The following is an 18,684-nucleotide window of genomic DNA, read 5'->3' as shown; positions in this document are numbered from 1 at the left end:
AACCCATAAGGCTAGCATGAAATTTCTTAACAGAAACTTGGCAGGCCAGAAGACAGGGGCATGATATATTCAAGGTGCTGAATGGGAAAAATCTGCAGCCAGGAATACTCTGTCCAGCAAGGCTATCATTTAGAATAGAAGGAGAGATGAAGAGCTTCCCAGATGAAAACTAAAAGAGTTCATGACCACTGAACCAGCCTTGCAAGAAATATTAAAAGGGACTCTTTGAGTGCAAAGGAGAGGTGAAAAGTGACAGTATAGAGTAGGAAACACAAAAGCAGGAAAAATGAGTATTTCTGTTAAAAAAAAAAATCAAGCAAGGAACCCACAAAAAATAGACATAAAATTTAACCACATAGCTAAAATGTGGGGAGGAGAGTAGAAAAGAATGGGTTCAAAGGTAAATAACCATCAACTTAATACAGACTACTATACACACAAGACATTATACACAAACCTAATGGTAACCATGAATCAAAAACCACTAATAAATATGCCAAGAATAAGAAAGACAGAAACCCAAATATATCACTAAAGAAAAATCAGCAAACCTTGGAAGAGAGGGCAACAAGAAAGCATCAGAAAAAATCTTTAGAAACAACGACAAAACAAATAATAAAATGGCAACACATATCTATCAATACTTGCTTTAATGTAAATGGACTAAATGCTCCAATTAAAACAGAACAGATTAAAAAACAAACAAACAAGACCCAGCTATATGCTGCCTACAAGAGAACCATTTTAGACCTAAAGATACCTGCAGATGGAAAGCCATTTTAGACCTAAAGATACCTGCAGATGGAAAGGGAGAGAATGGAGAAACTTCTATCATGCAAATGGATGTCAAAAGAAAGCCATAGTAGCAATACTTATGTCAGTGAAAATAGACTTTAAAACAAAGACTATAACAAAGAAGGACACTCTATTATAATAAAGGGGACAATCCAACAAGAGGATCTAACAATTTTAATTATTTATGCACCCAACATAGGAGCTCCTAAATACTTAAAATAGTTAATAACAAACATGAAGAAACTAATTGATAATAACAATAATAATAGGGGACTTTAACACCCTTCTCACAAGAATGGACAGGTCATCTAAAAAGAACATCAACAAGTTAACAGTGGCTTTGAATGACACACTGCAACAGATGGATTTAATAGACATCTTCTAAACATTCCATCCTCAAACAGCAAAATACACATTCTTTGTAAGTGCACATGGAACATTCTCCAGAACAGATCATGTATTATCTCACAAAATAAACCTCAACAACTTCAAGAAGGTCGGTAACACCATGCCTATTTTCTGACCACAACACTATGAAACTCACAGTCAACCACAAGAAAAAAATTGGAAAAGACCACCAAAACATGAGGTTAAATAACATGCTATTACACAATGAACAGATCAACCAGGAAATAGAATTTAAAAAGTCCACAGAAACAAATGAAAATTAAAATGGTCCAAAATCTCTCTCGGATGCAGCCGAAGTGATTCTAAGAGGGAAGTATACAGCAATACAGGCTGACCTCAAGAAACAAGAAAAATCTCAAAAAACTTAACCTTATTACCTGGAGAAACTAGAAAAAGAACATAAAATCACCAGAAGGAAATAATAAATATTAGAGCAGAAATAAATGATAAACTAAACAAACAAGAGAACAGATCAATGAAACCAAGAGCTGATTCGTTGAAAAAAAAATCAATGAAATGATAAATTCTAGCAAGACTTATCAAGAACAATAAAGACTCAAATAAAATCACAATGAGAGAGAAGAAACAACCAACATCACAGAAATACAAACAATCATAAGAGAATACCATGAAAAACTATATGCCAACAAACTGGACAACCTGGAAGAAATGGATAAATTCCTACAAACATATAAACTACCAAAACTGAAACCAGAAGAACTAGAAAATGTGAACAGACCAATACCAACAAAGAAATTGAGTCAATAAAAAAAAAAAAAAAAGCTTCCAAAAAACAAAAGTCCAGGACCAGATGGCTTCACAGGCGAATTCTACCAAATATTTAAAGAATGCTACTCTTTTAAAGTATTCCAAGAAACAGAAAAGGAAGGGAAACTTACAAATTCACTCTATGAGGCCAGCATTACTCTGATACCAAAACAAGATAAAGACACTAAAAACACCACACACAAAAAACAAAACAAAACAAAACACCACCCACAGGCCAATATCCCTGGTGAACATAGATGCAAATACTCAATAAAATACTAGCAAACCAAATTCAACAATACATTTAACAAATTATTGACCACAATCAAGGGGGGATTTATTCCTGAGAAGCAAGGGTGGTTCAATTTCACAGATCAGTGGAATACATCACATCAATAGGAAAAAGGATAAGAAGCACAGGATCATTTCAATAGATGCAGAAAAAGCATTTAACATAATACAATATCCATTCATGATAAAAACCCTCAACAAAATAGGTTTAGAGGGAGTATACCTCAACATAATAATGGCCATTTATCAAAAACCTGGACCTATGGGAGAAGATATTTGCAAATGACATATCAGATAAAGGGCTAGTATCCAAAATCTATAAAGAACTTCTTAAGCTCAACACCCAAAGAACAAAGGATCCAATCAAGAAATGGGCAGAAGACATGAACAGACTTCTGTCCAAAGAAGACATCCAAATGGCCAAAAGACTCATGAAAAAGTGCTCAACATCGCTCGGCATCAGGAAAATCCAAATCAAAACCTCAATGAGATATCACCTCACACCAGTCAGAATGGCTAAAATTAACAAGTCAGGAAATGACAGATGTTGGCGGGGATGCGGAGAAAGGGGAACCCTCCTACACTGTTGGTGGGAATGCAAGCTGGTGCAACCACTCTGGAAAACAGTATGGAGGTTCCTCAAAAAGTTGAAAATAGAGCTACCATACGACCCAGCAACTGCACTACTGGGTATTTACCCCAAAAATACAAATGCAGGGATCCAAAGGGGTACGTGTTTCCAAAGAAACAAATAAGCACATCCCCCATGTTTACAGCAGCAATGTCCACAATAGCCAAACTGTGGAAAGAGCCAAGATGTCCATCGACAGATGAATGGATAAAGAAGATGTGGGATATATATATATATATCTAGAAATGGAGTTTTTCCTCTAAGGTCAGGAACAAGACAGGGATGTCTGCTCTCACCACTTTTATTCAACATAATACTGGAAGTCCTAGCCACAGCAATCAGAAACAAAAAGAAATCAAAGACTCCACTAAAAAACAGCTAGAACCAATAAACAAAGATATAGATATATACACACACACACACACACACAATAGAATATTATGCAGCCATCAAAAGGAATGAGAGCTTGCCATTTGCAACTACGTGGATGGAACTGGAGGGTGTTATGCTGAGCGAAATAAGTCAATCAGAGAAAGACATGTATCATATGACCTCACTGATATGAGGAATTCTTAATCTCAGGAAACAAACTGAGGGTTGCTGGAGTGGGAGGGATGGGGTGGCTGGGTGTTAGACATTGGGGAGGGTATGTGCTATGGTGAGCACTGTGAATTGTGCAAGACTGTTGAATCACAGATCTGTACCTCTGAAACAAATAATACAATATATGTTAAAAAAAAAGAAGAAGAAGATAGCAGGAGGGGAAGAATGAAGTGGGGGAATCGGAGGGGGAGACGAACCACGAGAGACGATGGACTCTGAAAAACAAACTGAGGGTTCTAGAGGGAGGGGGGGTGGGAGGATGGGTTAGCCTGGTGATGGGTATTAAAGAGGGCACGCTCTGCATGGAGCACTGGGTGTTATACGCAAGCAACGAATCATGGAACACTACATCAAAAACTAATGATGTAATGTATGGTGATTAACATAACAATAAAAAAATTTTTAAAAACCCGAAACTAACATCATCCTTAATGGGGAAAAAATGGAGCTTTTCCTCTAAGGTCAGGAACAAGACAGGGATGTCTGCTCTCACCACTTTTATTCAACATAATACTGGAAGTCCTAGCCACAGCAATCAGAAACAAAAAGAAATCAAAGACTCCACTAAAAAACAGCTAGAACCAATAAACAAATTGAAGTCGCAGGATACAAAAATTAATGGACAGAATCTGTTGCATTTCTATACACCAATAATGAAGTGGCAGAATGAGAAATTAACAAAACAATTCCATTTGTCATTGCACCAAAAATAGTAAGATACCTAGGAAAAAACCTTATCAAAGAGATTAAAGACATGTACTCTGAAAACTATAAAACATGGATAAAAGAAATTGAATACATAAAGAAATGGAAAGACATTCCATGCTCATGGATTGGAAGAACAAGTATTACTCAAATGTCTATACTACCCAAAGCAACCTACACATTTAATGCAATCCCTATCAAAATACCTCCAGCATAGGGTGCCTGGGTGGCTCAGTCGCTAAGCGTCTACCTTCGGCTCAGGCCATAATCCCAGGGTCCTAGGATCAGGTCCCACATTGGGCTCCCTCCTCGGCCAGAAGCCTGCTTCTCCCTCTCCACCCACCACCACCCCCCCGCCGGCTTGTGTTCCTGCTCTCGCTATCTCTCTTTCTGTCAAATAAATAAATAAATAATAAAATCTTAAAAAAAAAAAAAAAATACCTCCAGCATTTTTCACAGAACGAGAACCAACAATCCAAAAATTTGTATGGAACCACAAAAGACCCCGAATACCCCAAGCAACCTTGAACAAGTAAAGCAAGCTGGAAGCATCATAATTCTGGACTTCAGGCTGTATTACAAAGCTCTAGTAATCAAAACAGTATGGTACTGGCACAAAAAAATAGTATCCAATATAAAGAACTTATTAAATTCAACACCCAAAAACAACGTAATTCAATTAAAAAACAGGCAGAAGACATGAACAGACATTTTGCCAAAGAAGACATCCAGACAGCCAACAGATACATGAAAAGATAATCATCACTTATCAGGGAAATGCAAATCAAATCCACAATGAGATACCACCTCACACCAGTCAGAATGGCTAAAATTAACAACACAAGAAACAACAGATGTGGGTGAGAGGGGAACCCTCTTGCACTGTTAGTGGGAATACAAACTGGTGCAGCCACTCTGGGCAACAGTACGGAGGTTCCTCAAAAAGTTAAAAATAGAACTACCTTGGGACGCCTGAGTGGCTCACTCCATTAAGCGTCTGCCTTTGGCTCGGGTCATGATCCCAGGGTCCTGGGATTGAGTCCCGCATCGGGCTCCTTGTTCAGCAGGGAACCTGCTTCTCTCTCTGCCTGCCACTCCCTCTCCCTCCCTCCCTCCCTCCCTGACAAATAAATAAATCTTTAAAAAAAAAAAAAAAATAGAACTACCTTAAGATCCAGGAATAACCCTACTGGGTTTTACCCAAAGAATACAAAAACACTAATTCAAAGGGATAATACACCCCTATGTTTACAGTAGCTTTACTTAGAACAACCAATAGATAGAAGCACCCCAAGTATCCATCAATTGATGAATGGATAAAGAGGGTGTGGGATGGATATACAATGGAATATTATTCAGCCGTAAAAAAGAATGAAATCTTGCTATTTGCAACGATGGGGATGGAGCTAGAGAGTGTAATGCTAAGCAAAATAAGTCAGAGAAAGACAAATACCACATGATTTCACTCACATGGAATTTAAGAAACAAATAAGCAAAGAGAAACAAATGCGAGAAACAGAGAGAGAGAGAGAGAGAGCAAAGAGTCAAAGCAAGAAACATTCTTAACTATAGAGAAGTGATGGTCACCAGAGGGGAGGTGGGTGGGTGGGGGATGGGTGAAACGGGTGATGGGGACTGAGGAGCGCCCTTGTCATGATGAGCACAGGGGGATGTATGGAAGTGTTGAATCACTATCCTGCACATCTGAACAGTAACTATTACACTGTATGTTAACTGGAATTAAAGTAAAAACTTAAAGTAAAAAAATAAGTAGAAATAAAAACTCTGGAATCTCAAAAGTAAATAAATACCTAAACATGCAGACACCGGGAGCCAGGGTTCTTGCTTCAGAGAAGGGAGGAACAAATACATAAAGTGAGAAGACTGGAGGTCAACAGTGTGGAGTTGCACTGGAATTCTGGGTGTCCATGTGAACTCACGGGGTCATTTCAAAAGGACACAGAAGCCAACTGTGCCTCTGGACAAATCCAGGACAATCAGACTATCAAAAGGATGATAGTAATGGATGATGAGCCACTGAATAAAACAGAAATCCATGAACCTGGCAATAAGTAAGTGGAAAGTTTAATGCATAATGAGATATTTACATAGACTCCAACTACCAATCCACAAAACACTGAACAACCACAAAGGGGGAAGTTGTTCCCAGCACAGAAGGGTGGCAGACACCACAGTGATCAAGGGATCACAATTCCCATCATCAGTAATGGGACAAATTGAAGCCATGCACCACCTGCTAGGATGCTCAGAGAGGAGCATGCAGTGCCTCGGTGATGTTAATAACCAAGATGCATGGACTGAAAGCTCATCTCAGAAACAACAAGCCAACCAACCAAGCGGCATTCTGCAAAATAAACTGACAGATCGTCTTCAGAACTGCCAAGGTCACAGAAGTCCAGGGAAAAAACTGTTCCAGACCGAAGACATTACATTCAACAAGTCATTCTGGAATCAATCATTTTACAAGAAAGGCCATTACTGGGAAATCAGGGTAAGACTGAATGTGAAGAAAGGACTAGATGGTAAAAATGTAAATTATCTGATTGGGATGACTGTATGCATTATGGAGAATAATGTTCTGTCCCTAGCAAACAAACATATTCAGAAGTTTAAAAAAAAAAAAAATGACCTCAAAGCAGATTCCCAGGCCCTGCTGCAGAACTCAACATTTGCACTCTGGAGTAGGCCTGGAATCTGCATTTTAACCAGCTTCCAGGTCACTTCTGGGACACACCTGAGCCCAAGAACCACTCGCTACCCTGCACTCTCCCAGCACAACCCAATCCGAGTGAAAGCCCACCGAGGCACCATCATGCTCCCCCTAATGCGGTTCAGAAAGCAGTGGTCCCTTACTGTGCACAAGAAATCTGACTACTGGGGTGGCTGGGTGGCTTAGTGGGTTGAGCATCTGCCTTTGGCTCAGGTCATGATCTCAGGGTCCTGGGATCAAGCCCCGCGTCTGGCTCCTTGCTCAGTGAGGAGCCTGCTTCTCCCTCTGCCCCTTTCCACCATTTGTGTGCTCTCTCTCTGCTTTCTATCAAATGAATAAAATCAGAAAGAAAGAAAGAAATCTACTTCTGTCTTTCCAGGCATTTTTCTCTAGTAAGACAGGGCCAGGATAACCAAGGGGGCCCAAATTCCCGAAGTCTGCATTTCTCCTTGACTGTTCTCTGACTCGAGCTGTGTGATTTCTCATCTGCCACCTGGAGAAGGAGGGGAGAGTAAAAAGCTTGTTTGATTTTTAGTGCTCGCTCCCTGTTCCCACCATTTCACTCTTTCTTTTATAAGCCCCATCTCATTAGCCACCTGGTAAATTTCACTCAGAATGGCACACTGGCCCCCACATTTCATATCCAGAGCCAGGGAAACAGCCCAAACAACTCCAGCAACTCATAAAGGTAATTAATTGCAGATGACACACACCCGAAATATCCTGAGCACAAAAGGAAAATCACAAGGTTCCAAACTTAATAGCCGAATCATACTTGACTGTCATTTACACTCACTCAAAACTCTTTCGAGTTACTTCTTTAGGGCACTGACTTAAGGCAGCTTACTGCTCAGTTCTGTCCTTTAGGTCATTTAAGGGTTTGCTTTGAGGTCCAACAGGCCTAACATGAATGCTGGCTCTGCCTGTGTGACCTTGGGCAAGTCACTTACCTCTCTGGGCCCTGGTTTATCACCTATAAAATGGGAGAATAGAAATACCTGCTTCAGAAATTACAGGCACAATTAAAATAAGTGTGTGTGTGTGTGTGTGTATAAATGCAACTATCTATCAAGTGTCTGGTAAATAAGTACTACATAAATGTTAGCTGTTCTTTTCTGTTATCATTATTCATAAATTATAAATAGGAGCTCTATCATCATTGTCTCCTAACCAAAAAAGGTTTTCTCCACGGAAGTGAAAGGAGAGGGAAGACCTTCAATAATGCACAAGTCATCCCTGGAGTATTTTGACGTCAGGCATCAATATAGAGTCCTAGTCCCCCAGGCTAATTGGATGAATCACCAATTCAACCTCACCTCCTCAGAAAATACTTGCCTGATTTCCCCAGGCTGGTGTCAGCCCCTCTAGAGATAGAGCCTTTCCCACATGAACTGGGAGCTGAAGGAGCATCTCACTGAATTTGGCTTCCTGGGGAGCCAGTTTAGGACACCCTAAGGTCCTCCATGTGACAATCTACCTTTAGAAAGAGTGAATGCAAACCGTATCACTGCAGGGGGATAACAATAAATAGAGCCAAATAAGGCAACCTCTCACAAGAGGGAAGAACGAGCAAAAGGAGCAGCTATGAAATGGCCACCTGTTCCCTGAAAAAGGTCCCAACAAGAATGCTTGAGCGTGTACAGGAGCAGAACACAGAGCTTAACTGCAGGGCTATTCTGGAGGTCTCAGAATCGCAGACCCACAGGAGCCAGGTGAGTAACATGCAGGAGGAAAGCAGGCAGAGGCAACGTACACCAAATACCCATCACACATCATGGGAAGGTAGGAGTCACAGGAGAGCGCACATGTCTGCAGGGGACATCTATGACTCAACAACAGGCACACGGGACTGGGGCCCCAGTGTCACAGATCTTCAAGCTGTTCAAGAGCAGCTGACAATCTGGAGTTCTCTGTCGAGTTTTAAGGTCTTAAAACACTGATTCACAATTTAGGAAAAACAAACAAACAAAAAAACCAGCTCACATGCCCAACAAGACCCACCTGTGAGCCAAGTTCTGGCCAGGGCCCCAGAGCTCCTTCACAGGCACCTCTCAGTACCAAGCTCTGCCCTCCATCAGACCGTAAGTCTATGTGCCAGTTAGTGTCCCTGTCTTAGACCAAGAGGAATTGGATTTAAAACCCTTCAGGTCCTGTCAAAAATGCATAACCTGAATCTAATCATGAACCAACAGCTGCCAAACCCAGACTGAGGGATGGTCTACAAAGCAACTGGCCAGAAAAGGAATGCACAAGTCAAGGTCATGAAAAACAAAGACAGTGTGGAAGGGCTCCAGATTAAGGGAGATTTAACAGATGCAAGAGTTCAATGCAATGCCAGATTCTGGACCAGATTCTGGATTGGGCCAAGAAAATGGCCATAAAAGGCTTAATTGGCCTCACTGGTTAAATATGAATGCGGGCATCACATACTATCACATCAGTGATATATTTCCTGAATTTTACCAACACACGATAGGTATTTATGAAAATGCTCTTGTTCTTAGGAAACACAGCACTTAAAAATGATCAGGAAAAATGTTTTTATAGGTAGATACAGAGAAATCTACCTCAAATATGATAAAATTCTAACAACTAGTTAATTTGGCTGAAAGGTACACGGGAGTCCTTCCACTATTCTTGCAATTCTTCAGCAATTTTTAAATTTTTTCAAAGTAAAAAGATGTGTAAAAAAAAAAAAAAAAAAAACAGGCTTGCAACCAATGAAAACGTGGGTTTACAGTAACAACCCACTAAGTAGGGTTGAAAGGGTTAAATAACTCATAATTGGTGCTGAAAAGCCAGAAAAGGTTGCTTTATAAATATAAATACAGCACATTAAATAGGATCTGAGAGGAACATGGCCCAGCTCGTACTATTACTTTGATAAACATCATAGTTCAGAGGGCTGCAATTCATGAAACCTACCTACCTCCTTTGTGCCAAGGCCAGCAGGACCACTGTTGCTGAACCTGGCCAACACTTCCAGCAGCATTTGGGCATGAGGGGGCGTGCTCACCATTACTGTGCAGCCTGCCTATGAGGAAGCGGGGGGTGGGGGGGTGGGGGGGGTGCTAGAACGGCCCCCTCCTTCAGGAAGGTGGTGCGGCGTCTGGGATTTTGATGGTCTGTGGAGGAGCTATTGCCACTGCTGAAGCCTTGGGAGGCAGACACATCCTGCATCTGAATACCAAGGAGAAAACTCAATTTGGCTCTTGAATAAGTCACAATAGTCTCATCAAATCCCAGCCCCTTGAGACCACAGGCAGGAAATGGAGACTCTATGAATAAAGCCAAATTTAACAGGGAACAACAAAATACAACAATGGAGGCCGAGAAGTAGAAAGAGAGAGAGAAAGACAAAGGTTACTACACAAGGTTGTCTGGCTGGAAGACCTGCTCTGTTGACCCTCAGGGGTTAGGGGGTGGGGATGGATGGATGGATGGATGGATGGATGGATGGATGGATGGTGTGTGTGTGTGTGCACGTGCGATGCGGTTTTATTAGATACAAGAAATTAAAAATCAAGGTATTTCCTCCAAGATCCAGGTTTTCAACTTATCTTGGAAAAAAGCCCGTGTGTGACCACAGAGGGCCTACGGGCTCTCGGGGCCGCGCATGGGTGGCAACAAGTAGCCGGCTGCTCCTTCAGGTAGGACAAGTGCTGTCTAGTGTCCTAAAGGGTCCCCCCACTGCCTATTCTCTCCTAGGCCCTGCTTTCTTCACTTCCATTATCCACTTGGCCCCTGTAGGAATTCCAGTTTGAGACACCCCCTCCCAGCCCCACTACACATAAACACTGGCACTCCGACCAATTCCAGAAACAGCTGTGGGACAGAAATTTCAGGGTCAAAGCAAAGATGGGATATAAAACTTAGGCAACCACGGCATTTTAAGTCCAGGTTCATACCAACAGCCCTCCCTACATGACGGCTTATGGTTTCGTGACTACAGCACAACATTCACTGGCCTGCTCAAAAAGGCACATTCACCTTCATGAACAGTCAGCCCACAGGATGTAGCCAACTAAAACACATCTCTGAGGAAACACAATTATTTTCCCTGAACAGACAATGACTGCAAGTCGACAGAGCAGAAAAGAAAAAACACCAAAACCAAAAAATAATAAAAAAAAATAACACACACAAAGAGGCTCCTTCAAGTTGTCTTGTCACTGCTGGTTTTCTCCACTGGATGAAAACATTTTTCTACTATATTCAATTCCACACACCTTGAGGATGAGTTATTGAGAAACTATGAAGGACACTACTAAATATAAGCAGTGTCTGTTCTCTGGCCTCCAGGTTCCCAGAAAATTCCAGAAGGCCAGAACAATGTGCCTGGAAAGCTCTGAAGATGGCTTTATATAGGTCAGTGCCCAAACCTGAATGAAATCCTGTGCATTCCAGGAAGCTGATGAGGCACGGTGGTCTTCAAGTCCAGGAGGGAACTGGATGCCTTTTGTTATAAAGGCGATTGCAACTCAGGAATACAGCAACCAGCAGGAAGCTCTAGGAGGTCCAAAACTTCCTTGCTTTTGTTTATAATGTGGCTGCTTGTAGGCAGGAGCTCCTCAGAAGCAGGAACTTGGCCGTGCACAACATGCAGCATGTACTGTACAGCATGGAACTCATGCTCAAAGATGGTCTGACAACACAGCAACCCAAGATAATGAACGCATCCACTTCATTTAGCACCGGACTCTAGGGGGGTAATTACTTAAAAAAAAAAAAAGACCTTTTAGGAACAATAAAGGAATAGAACTATGGGCAGTGGTGTCATTTTGGAGTGTTGTTGGGGTCTGGAGCTGATGGCCAAGAAAAAATTCTTGAGATGTCTTTGGTGCAAAGAGGTGATTTTATTAAAGCACAGGGACAGGACCCGTGGGCTGAAAGAGCTGCACCAGGGTCATGAGGAGTGGCCCATTATACACTTCCAAGTTGGCAAGGGGTTAGAGGTGCGTAAGTCTCTAAGGAATTTTGGAAGCAAGGTTTCCAGGACCTTGAGGGGGCTAGCTATTGTTGGGAAAAGGTCATTTTTAACTATCTAATAAAACCTTCATCATGAGACCCTTCAGATGTATATCAGTGGGTCATATGCTTGGGGGATGGCTACCAACATGTACCTTGGGGGTAGAGATAAAGGAAGTTCCTAAAAGACTTTTTATACCTTAAACAAGACTCAAAGGATCCTGTGGGTCGGGCTAAAATTGCCTCTTGCTCTTGGCAATGTATTAACATCGAGGCAGCTGAGTTCCTAAAGGAGTGTCACTCTGCCTGTTTCAAGGACTTGTCGATAGGTTGTAGGAAGAAAATTTAATTTTTCATTTTGCCTTTTTTCCCCCACATCAGGCTGTATGTTAAATATTGTAGATTTACCTTCTCAGGCATCATAATATTATAGTAATATAGGATACAGTCTTTATTCTTGGGAAATAAATGTAGAAGGAATTAGGGCTAAAGAATCACCATGACTGAAACCATTTTTCCAATATCTCAGAAAAAAAAGTTATGTACAACATGTGTGTGTTTATTCTTTTATTAAGAAAAAGAGTGGATAGGGCAATTCCACCTGAGAATCAGAACAGCAGGCTCCTCCCCCAGAAGACCAACACAAACCTCTCACCCACACTAAGTCTACTGATCAGAGAGTGATGCAAAGCTTCAGCTCTAGGGGAAAGAGGATCCAGCATCTTTTGGGGTCTGTTTCTTTTTGTTTTGTCTTTGTTTTTTGTTTGTTTGTTTATTTTTATTGGATACAGAGCCATTTTTTAATTTTATATATTATATATTTTTTTCTTTTTCTTTCTACTTTTCTAACAAGCTTCTTATAACAAGCAGACCAAAACACACCCAGGATCTAAGTTCTGTTTTTGTTTTATTTGTTTTTTTGTTTGTTTGTTTTTTAAAGATTTTTTATTTAGTGCTCGCTTCGGCAGCACATATACTAAAGATTTTTTATTTATTTATTTGACAGAGAGAGAGACAGCGAGAGCAGCAACACAAGCAGGGGGAGCGGGAGAGGGAGAAGCAGGCTTCCTGCCGAGCAGGGAGCCCGATGTGGGACTCGATCCCAGGACCCTGGGATCATGACCTGAGCCGAAGGCAGACGCTCAACGACTGAGCCACCCAGGCGCCCTAAGTTCTGTTTTGTACTTTAGGGTTTTTTTCGATTTTTAAAATTATTTTATTTTGCCTTTGCCCTCCCCTCCAAAATGACAAGACAGAGGAATTCACCCCAAAGGAAGAACAGGAAGAAAGGACAGCCACAGATTTAATCAATGCAAATATAAGTAGGCTGTCTGAACTAGAATTTAAAAACAATTTTAAGGATACTAGCTGGGCTTTAAGAAAGCATGGAAGACACTAGAGAAACCCTTACTGCAGTGATAGAATAACTAAAATCTAGTCAAACTGAAATTAAAAATGCTATAACCGAGATGCAGACTCAAATGGATGCCATAAAAATGAGGATGGACAAACCAGAGGAATCGGTGATACAGAATATAAAACCGTGAAAAATAATGAACTGAAAAGAAGAGGGAAACAAAGGTAATGGATCACAAAGGCAGACTTAGGGAACTCAGCGACTTATTAAAACAGACTAACATTGGTATCCTAAGAGTCACAGAAAATGAAAAGAGAGCAAAACGTTTATTCAAGCAGATTACAGCTAAAACTTCCCTAATATGGGGAAGCATACACACACCAAAATCCAAGCACAGAGAACTCCCATTAATTCAACAAAAGCTGACTATCACCAGGGCTTATCATAGTCAAACTCACACAATACATAGACAAGGAAAGAATCCTAAAAGCAGGAAGGGGGGAAAAAAACCCAAACCTACAAGAGAAGACAGATCAGGTTTGCAGCAGATCTGTCCACAGAGACTCAGCAGGCCAGAAAGGAATAAAAGGAAATATTTAACATGCTGAATGGAAAAAATATGCAGCCAAGAATGCTTTATCCACCAAGGCTGTCATTCAGAATAGAAAGAAAGAAAAAGAGTTTCCTGACCAAAAAAAAAAGTAAAGGAGTTCATGACCACTACACCAGCCCTGCAAGAAATATTAAGGGGGACTCTGTGAGTGGGGGAAAAAACACTCAAAGCAACAAAGAATAGAAAGGACCAGAGAACATCACCAGAAATACCAACTCTACAGACAACACAATGACACTGAATTCATCTCTTTCAATAATCACTCTGAATATAAATGGACTAAATGCTCCAATCAAAAGACGTAGGGTTTCAGAATGGATTAAAAAAAAAAACAAGATCTATTTTTATGCTGCCTACAAGAGACTAATTTTAGACCTAAAGACACCTGCAGATTGAACGTGAGGGGATGGAAAACCATCTACCACGCTAATGGACGTCGTCAAAAGAAAGCTGGAGTAGCCAGTTACATCAGACAAACTAGATTTTAAACCAAAGACTGCAACAAGAGATGAAGAGATGAAAAAAAAATACAAAAAAATTATGCATGGGTTAACCAGGAAATTAATTTAAAAAAATACATGAATGCAAATGAAAACACAACAGTCCAAACCCTTTGGGATGTGGCAAAGGCAGCCCTAAGACGGAAGTATATTGCAAGGCCTACCTCAAGAAGCAAGAAAAGTCTCAAATACACAACCTAACCTTACACCTAAAGGAGCTAGAAAAGGAACAGCAAATAAAGCCCAAAGCCAGCAGAAGAAGGGAAAATAATAAATATTACAACAGAAATAAACTATATAGAAACAAACAAACAAACAAAAAACAGTAGAACAAACCAGTGAAACTAAGAGCTGGTTCTTTGGAAGAATAAAAGTGATAAAACCCTTAGCCAGACTTATCGAAAAGAAAAGAGCAAGGACCCAAATAGATAAAAGCACAAATATAAGAGGAGATATCACAACCAACACATTTATACTATGATAAATTATATGCCAACAAACTGGGCAATTGGGAAGGAATGGACAAATTGCTAGAAACAAACTACCAAAACTGGAACAGGAAGAAATAGAAAATTTGAACAGATCATAACCAGCAAAGAAATTGAATCAGTAATCAAAAATCTCCCAACAGGGGCGCCTGGGTGGCTCAGTCCATTAAATATCCAACTCCTGGTTTTGGCTCAGGTCATGGGATCAAGCCCGACTTCGGGCTTTGCACTCAGCTTGGAGTCTGCTTCAGATTCTCTCTCCCTCTCCCTCCCCTACTAAAAAGAAGAATTGCAGGCCAGTAGCCCTAATCAACATGGAAATAAAAATTCTCAATACGAGCAAATCGAAGTCAACAGTACATTAAAAGAATTATTCACCATGATCAAGTGGGATTTATTCCTGGGCTGCAGGGGTGGTTCAGTATCTGCAAAAAATCAACGTGGAACACCACGTTAACAAAACAAAGTTTAAGAACCATATGATCCTGTCAACAGATGCACAAAAAGCATTTGACAAAATACAGCATCCTTTCTGGATAAAAACACTCAACAAAGTAGGGACAGATGGAACATACCTCAACATCATAAAGGTCATATACAAAAGACCCACAGCTAATATCATCTTCAATGGCAAAAAATTCAGAGCCTTTCCCCTACAGTCAGAAGCAAGACAAGGATGTCCATTCTCACCATTACTATTTAACATAGTACTGGAAGTCAGCCTCAGCAATCAAACAATAAAAAGAAAAGGCATCCGAATCAGCAAGGAAGAAGTCAAACTTCCACTCTGTGCAGACAAAATGATAATCTATACAGGAAACCTGAAAGATTCCACCAAAAAATTGGTAGAACTCATATAAATTCAGCAAAGTCACAGGATATAAAATCAGTGTGCAAAAATCTGTTGCATTTCTCTACACCAATAACGAAACCACAGAAAAAGAAATCAAGGTAGAACGGTGGCGGCCGCAGAGGCTCTGGCAGCTCGGGACTGAGTGCAAGTAACAGAATCACCATGATTCTTCAGAGGCTCTTCAGGTTCTCCTCTCTCATTCGGTCTGCAGTCTCAGTTCATTTGAGGAGGAACAGTGGTGTGACAGCAGTGGCATTTAATAAGGAACTTGATCCTGTGCAGAAACTCTTTGTGGACAAGACTAGAGAATACAGAACTAAGCGACAGGCATCTGGAGGACCCGTTGATACTGGCCCAGAGTACCAGCAAGACCTAGAGAGGGAGCTTTTTAAGCTTAAGCAAATGTATGGCAAAGCAGAAATAAATACATTCCCAGACTTCAAATTTGAAGATCCTAAATTTGAAGTCATCGAAAAACCCCAGTCCTGAAGAAAGAATGTAAAATTTGGTAATTTGTCCTAGATTAGTTGTACAACTGTATCAGAATAAACACACATTTCTCAACTGTCAAAAAAGAAATAGAAATCGAGGCATTGAGGAATCGATCCCATTTGCAATTGCACCAAAACCAGTAAGATACCTAGGAATAAACCTAACTAAAGAGTTAAAATATCTGTACTCTGGAAACTATACACTTATGAAATTGAGGAAGACACAAAGAAATGGAAAAACATTCCCTGCTTATGGATTGAAAGAACAAATACTGTTAAAATGTCTATGCTACCCAAAGCAACCCACACATTAAATGCAATCCCTATCAAAATACCATCAACATTTTTCACAGAGCTGGAACAAACAACCCTAAAATTTGTATGGAACCATGGAAGACCCCAAATAGCAAAACAATCCTGAAAAAGAAAAACAAAACTAGAGGCATCACGATTCCAGATTTCAAGCTCTGTTACAAAGCTGTAGTCATCAAGACAGTAGGGTAGTGGCACAAAAACAGACACACAGATCAATAGTACAGAATACAGAAATTAGAAATGGACCCACAACTATATAGTCAACTAATCTTTAATGAAGAAAAAAAGAATACCTAATGGGAAAAACAGTCTCTTCAACAAACAGTGTCATGAAAAATGGACAGCCACATGAAGAATGAAACTGGACCACTTTCTTGTACCATACACAAAAATAAATTCAAAATGGATTAAAGACCTAAATGTGAGACAGGAATCTGTCAAAATCCTAGAGGAGAACACAGACAGCAACCTCTTTTACTTCGGCCATAACAACTTCTTAGTAGACACATTGCTGAAGGCGAGGGAAACAAAAGCAAAAATGAACTATTGGGACTTTATCAAGATAAAAAAAGCTTCCACACAGTGAAGGAAACCATCCACAAAACTAAAAGGCAGCCTACAGAATGGGAGAAGATATTTGCAACCAACATTCTGCTAAAAGGTTAGTAACCAAAATATACAAAGAACTTATCAAACTCAACACCCCAAAAATAATCCAGTTAAGAAATGGGCAGAAGACATGAATAGACAATTTGTACAAAGAAGGCATCCAGTTGGCTAACAGATACATGAAAAGATGCTCAACATCACTCATCATCAGGGAAATAGAAATCAAAACCCCAATGAGATATCACCTCCCACCTGTCAGAATGGCTAAAATTAACAACACAGGAAACAACAGGTGTTGGTGAGGATGCGGAGAAAGGGGAACCCTCCTACACCGTTGGTGGGAATGCAAGCTGGTGCAGCAGCTTTGGAAAACAGTATGGAGGTTCCTCAAACAGTTAAAAATAGAACTACCCTACAATCCAGCAATTGCACTACTGGGTATTTACCCAAAAGGATATATAAATACAAATTCAAAGCTGTACATGCACCCTGATATGTACAGCAGCATTATTTACAGTACCCAAACTATGGAGAAAGCCCAAGTGTCCATCTACTGATGAATGAATAAAGAAGATGTGGTATATATGCAATGGAATATTACTCAGCCATCAAAAAAATGATGGACGGAGCCAGAGTGTATTACACTAAGTGAAGTAAGTCAGAGAAAGACAAATACCCTATGGTCTCACTCATACGGGGAATTTAAGAAAGAAAATAGATGAACATATGGGAAAGGGGAAAGAAAAAAAAGGAGAGGGGGAAAACAAGCCCTAAGAGACTCTTAACAATAGAGAAGGGAGGGTTGATAAGGGAGGTGGTGGGTGGTGGGCATTCAAGACTGCACTTGTGGGCACCTGGGTGGCTCAGTTGGTTAAGCGACTGCCTTCGGCTCAGGTCATGATCCTGGAGTCCCGGGATCGAGTCCCGCATCGGGCTCCCTGCTCAGCAGGGGGTCTGCTTCTCCCTCTGCCCTCTTCCCTCTTGTGCTCTCTGTCTCTCATTCTCTCTCTCTCAAATAAATAAATAAAATCTTTAAAAAAAAAAAAAAAAAAAGACTGCACTTGTGATGAGCACTGGGTGCTGTAAGTGATGAATCACTGAATTCAACTCCAGAAACCAATATTGCACTTTATGTTAACTAACTAGAATTTAAATTAAAAAAAAAAAAATGGAAATAAAGACAAATGTGCTAAGTGTTAACCACTGGTCAATCTAGGAGAAGTGTATGTATACCCAAATTCACTGTACTAACCTTGCACATTTTGGGTAGGTTTGAAATTAAAAAAAAAAAAAAAAAAACCTTTTGTTTTTTAAATGTTTTTTAAATAAGGAATGTTTGGTGAATAAAGAAATCCATAGCAGGACTCAAAATGACTTTTCTATGCCCCCCTGAGGGTAAACAGATGAAGCTGCTCAGGCTGGAGGTGACTGGCCAGGGGCGCCTGGCACCTCAGCCCCTCTGGCGACATCATGGGCTGAAGGATTCACAGCCTCAGCCCCCAGAAGCCCTCCGCAGCACCCGGAACGAGAAGCACTGCTGGGAACGAATGAAGATGCT

The 18,684-nt window shown here is 40.6% G+C and overlaps 2 protein-coding genes across 3 annotated transcripts in view; one reads left to right on the top strand and one right to left on the bottom strand.

The window, feature by feature from the left end:
* Nucleotides 1-18,684, bottom strand: part of SNX29 (sorting nexin 29) — a 517,029-nt gene that overhangs the window by 327,272 nt on the left and 171,073 nt on the right. The gene's annotated exons all lie outside the window — the stretch shown is intronic.
* On the top strand, nucleotides 15,816-16,222 carry LOC123844471 (ATP synthase-coupling factor 6, mitochondrial-like). Its single transcript, XM_045874996.1, has one exon. The coding sequence runs from the start codon at nucleotides 15,874-15,876 to the stop codon at nucleotides 16,198-16,200; it is 327 nt and encodes a 108-aa protein (XP_045730952.1). The 5' UTR covers nucleotides 15,816-15,873; the 3' UTR covers nucleotides 16,201-16,222.

The sequence above is a fragment of the Mirounga angustirostris genome, unplaced genomic scaffold (genome assembly GCF_029215605.1).
Source record: "Mirounga angustirostris isolate CCGP_5_RB_7025 unplaced genomic scaffold, mMirAng1.0.hap1 SCAF_5, whole genome shotgun sequence".
NCBI classification, from domain to species: domain Eukaryota; kingdom Metazoa; phylum Chordata; class Mammalia; order Carnivora; family Phocidae; genus Mirounga; species Mirounga angustirostris.
Note: the sequence above shows the minus strand (reverse complement) of the source record. Positions and strands in the feature narration are given on the sequence as shown.

Excerpts from the sequence above, each read along its gene's own strand:
- LOC123844471 (XM_045874996.1), top strand. The coding sequence starts at position 15,874 with ATGATTCTTCAGAGGCTCTTCAGGTTCTCCTCTCTCATTCGGTCTGCA.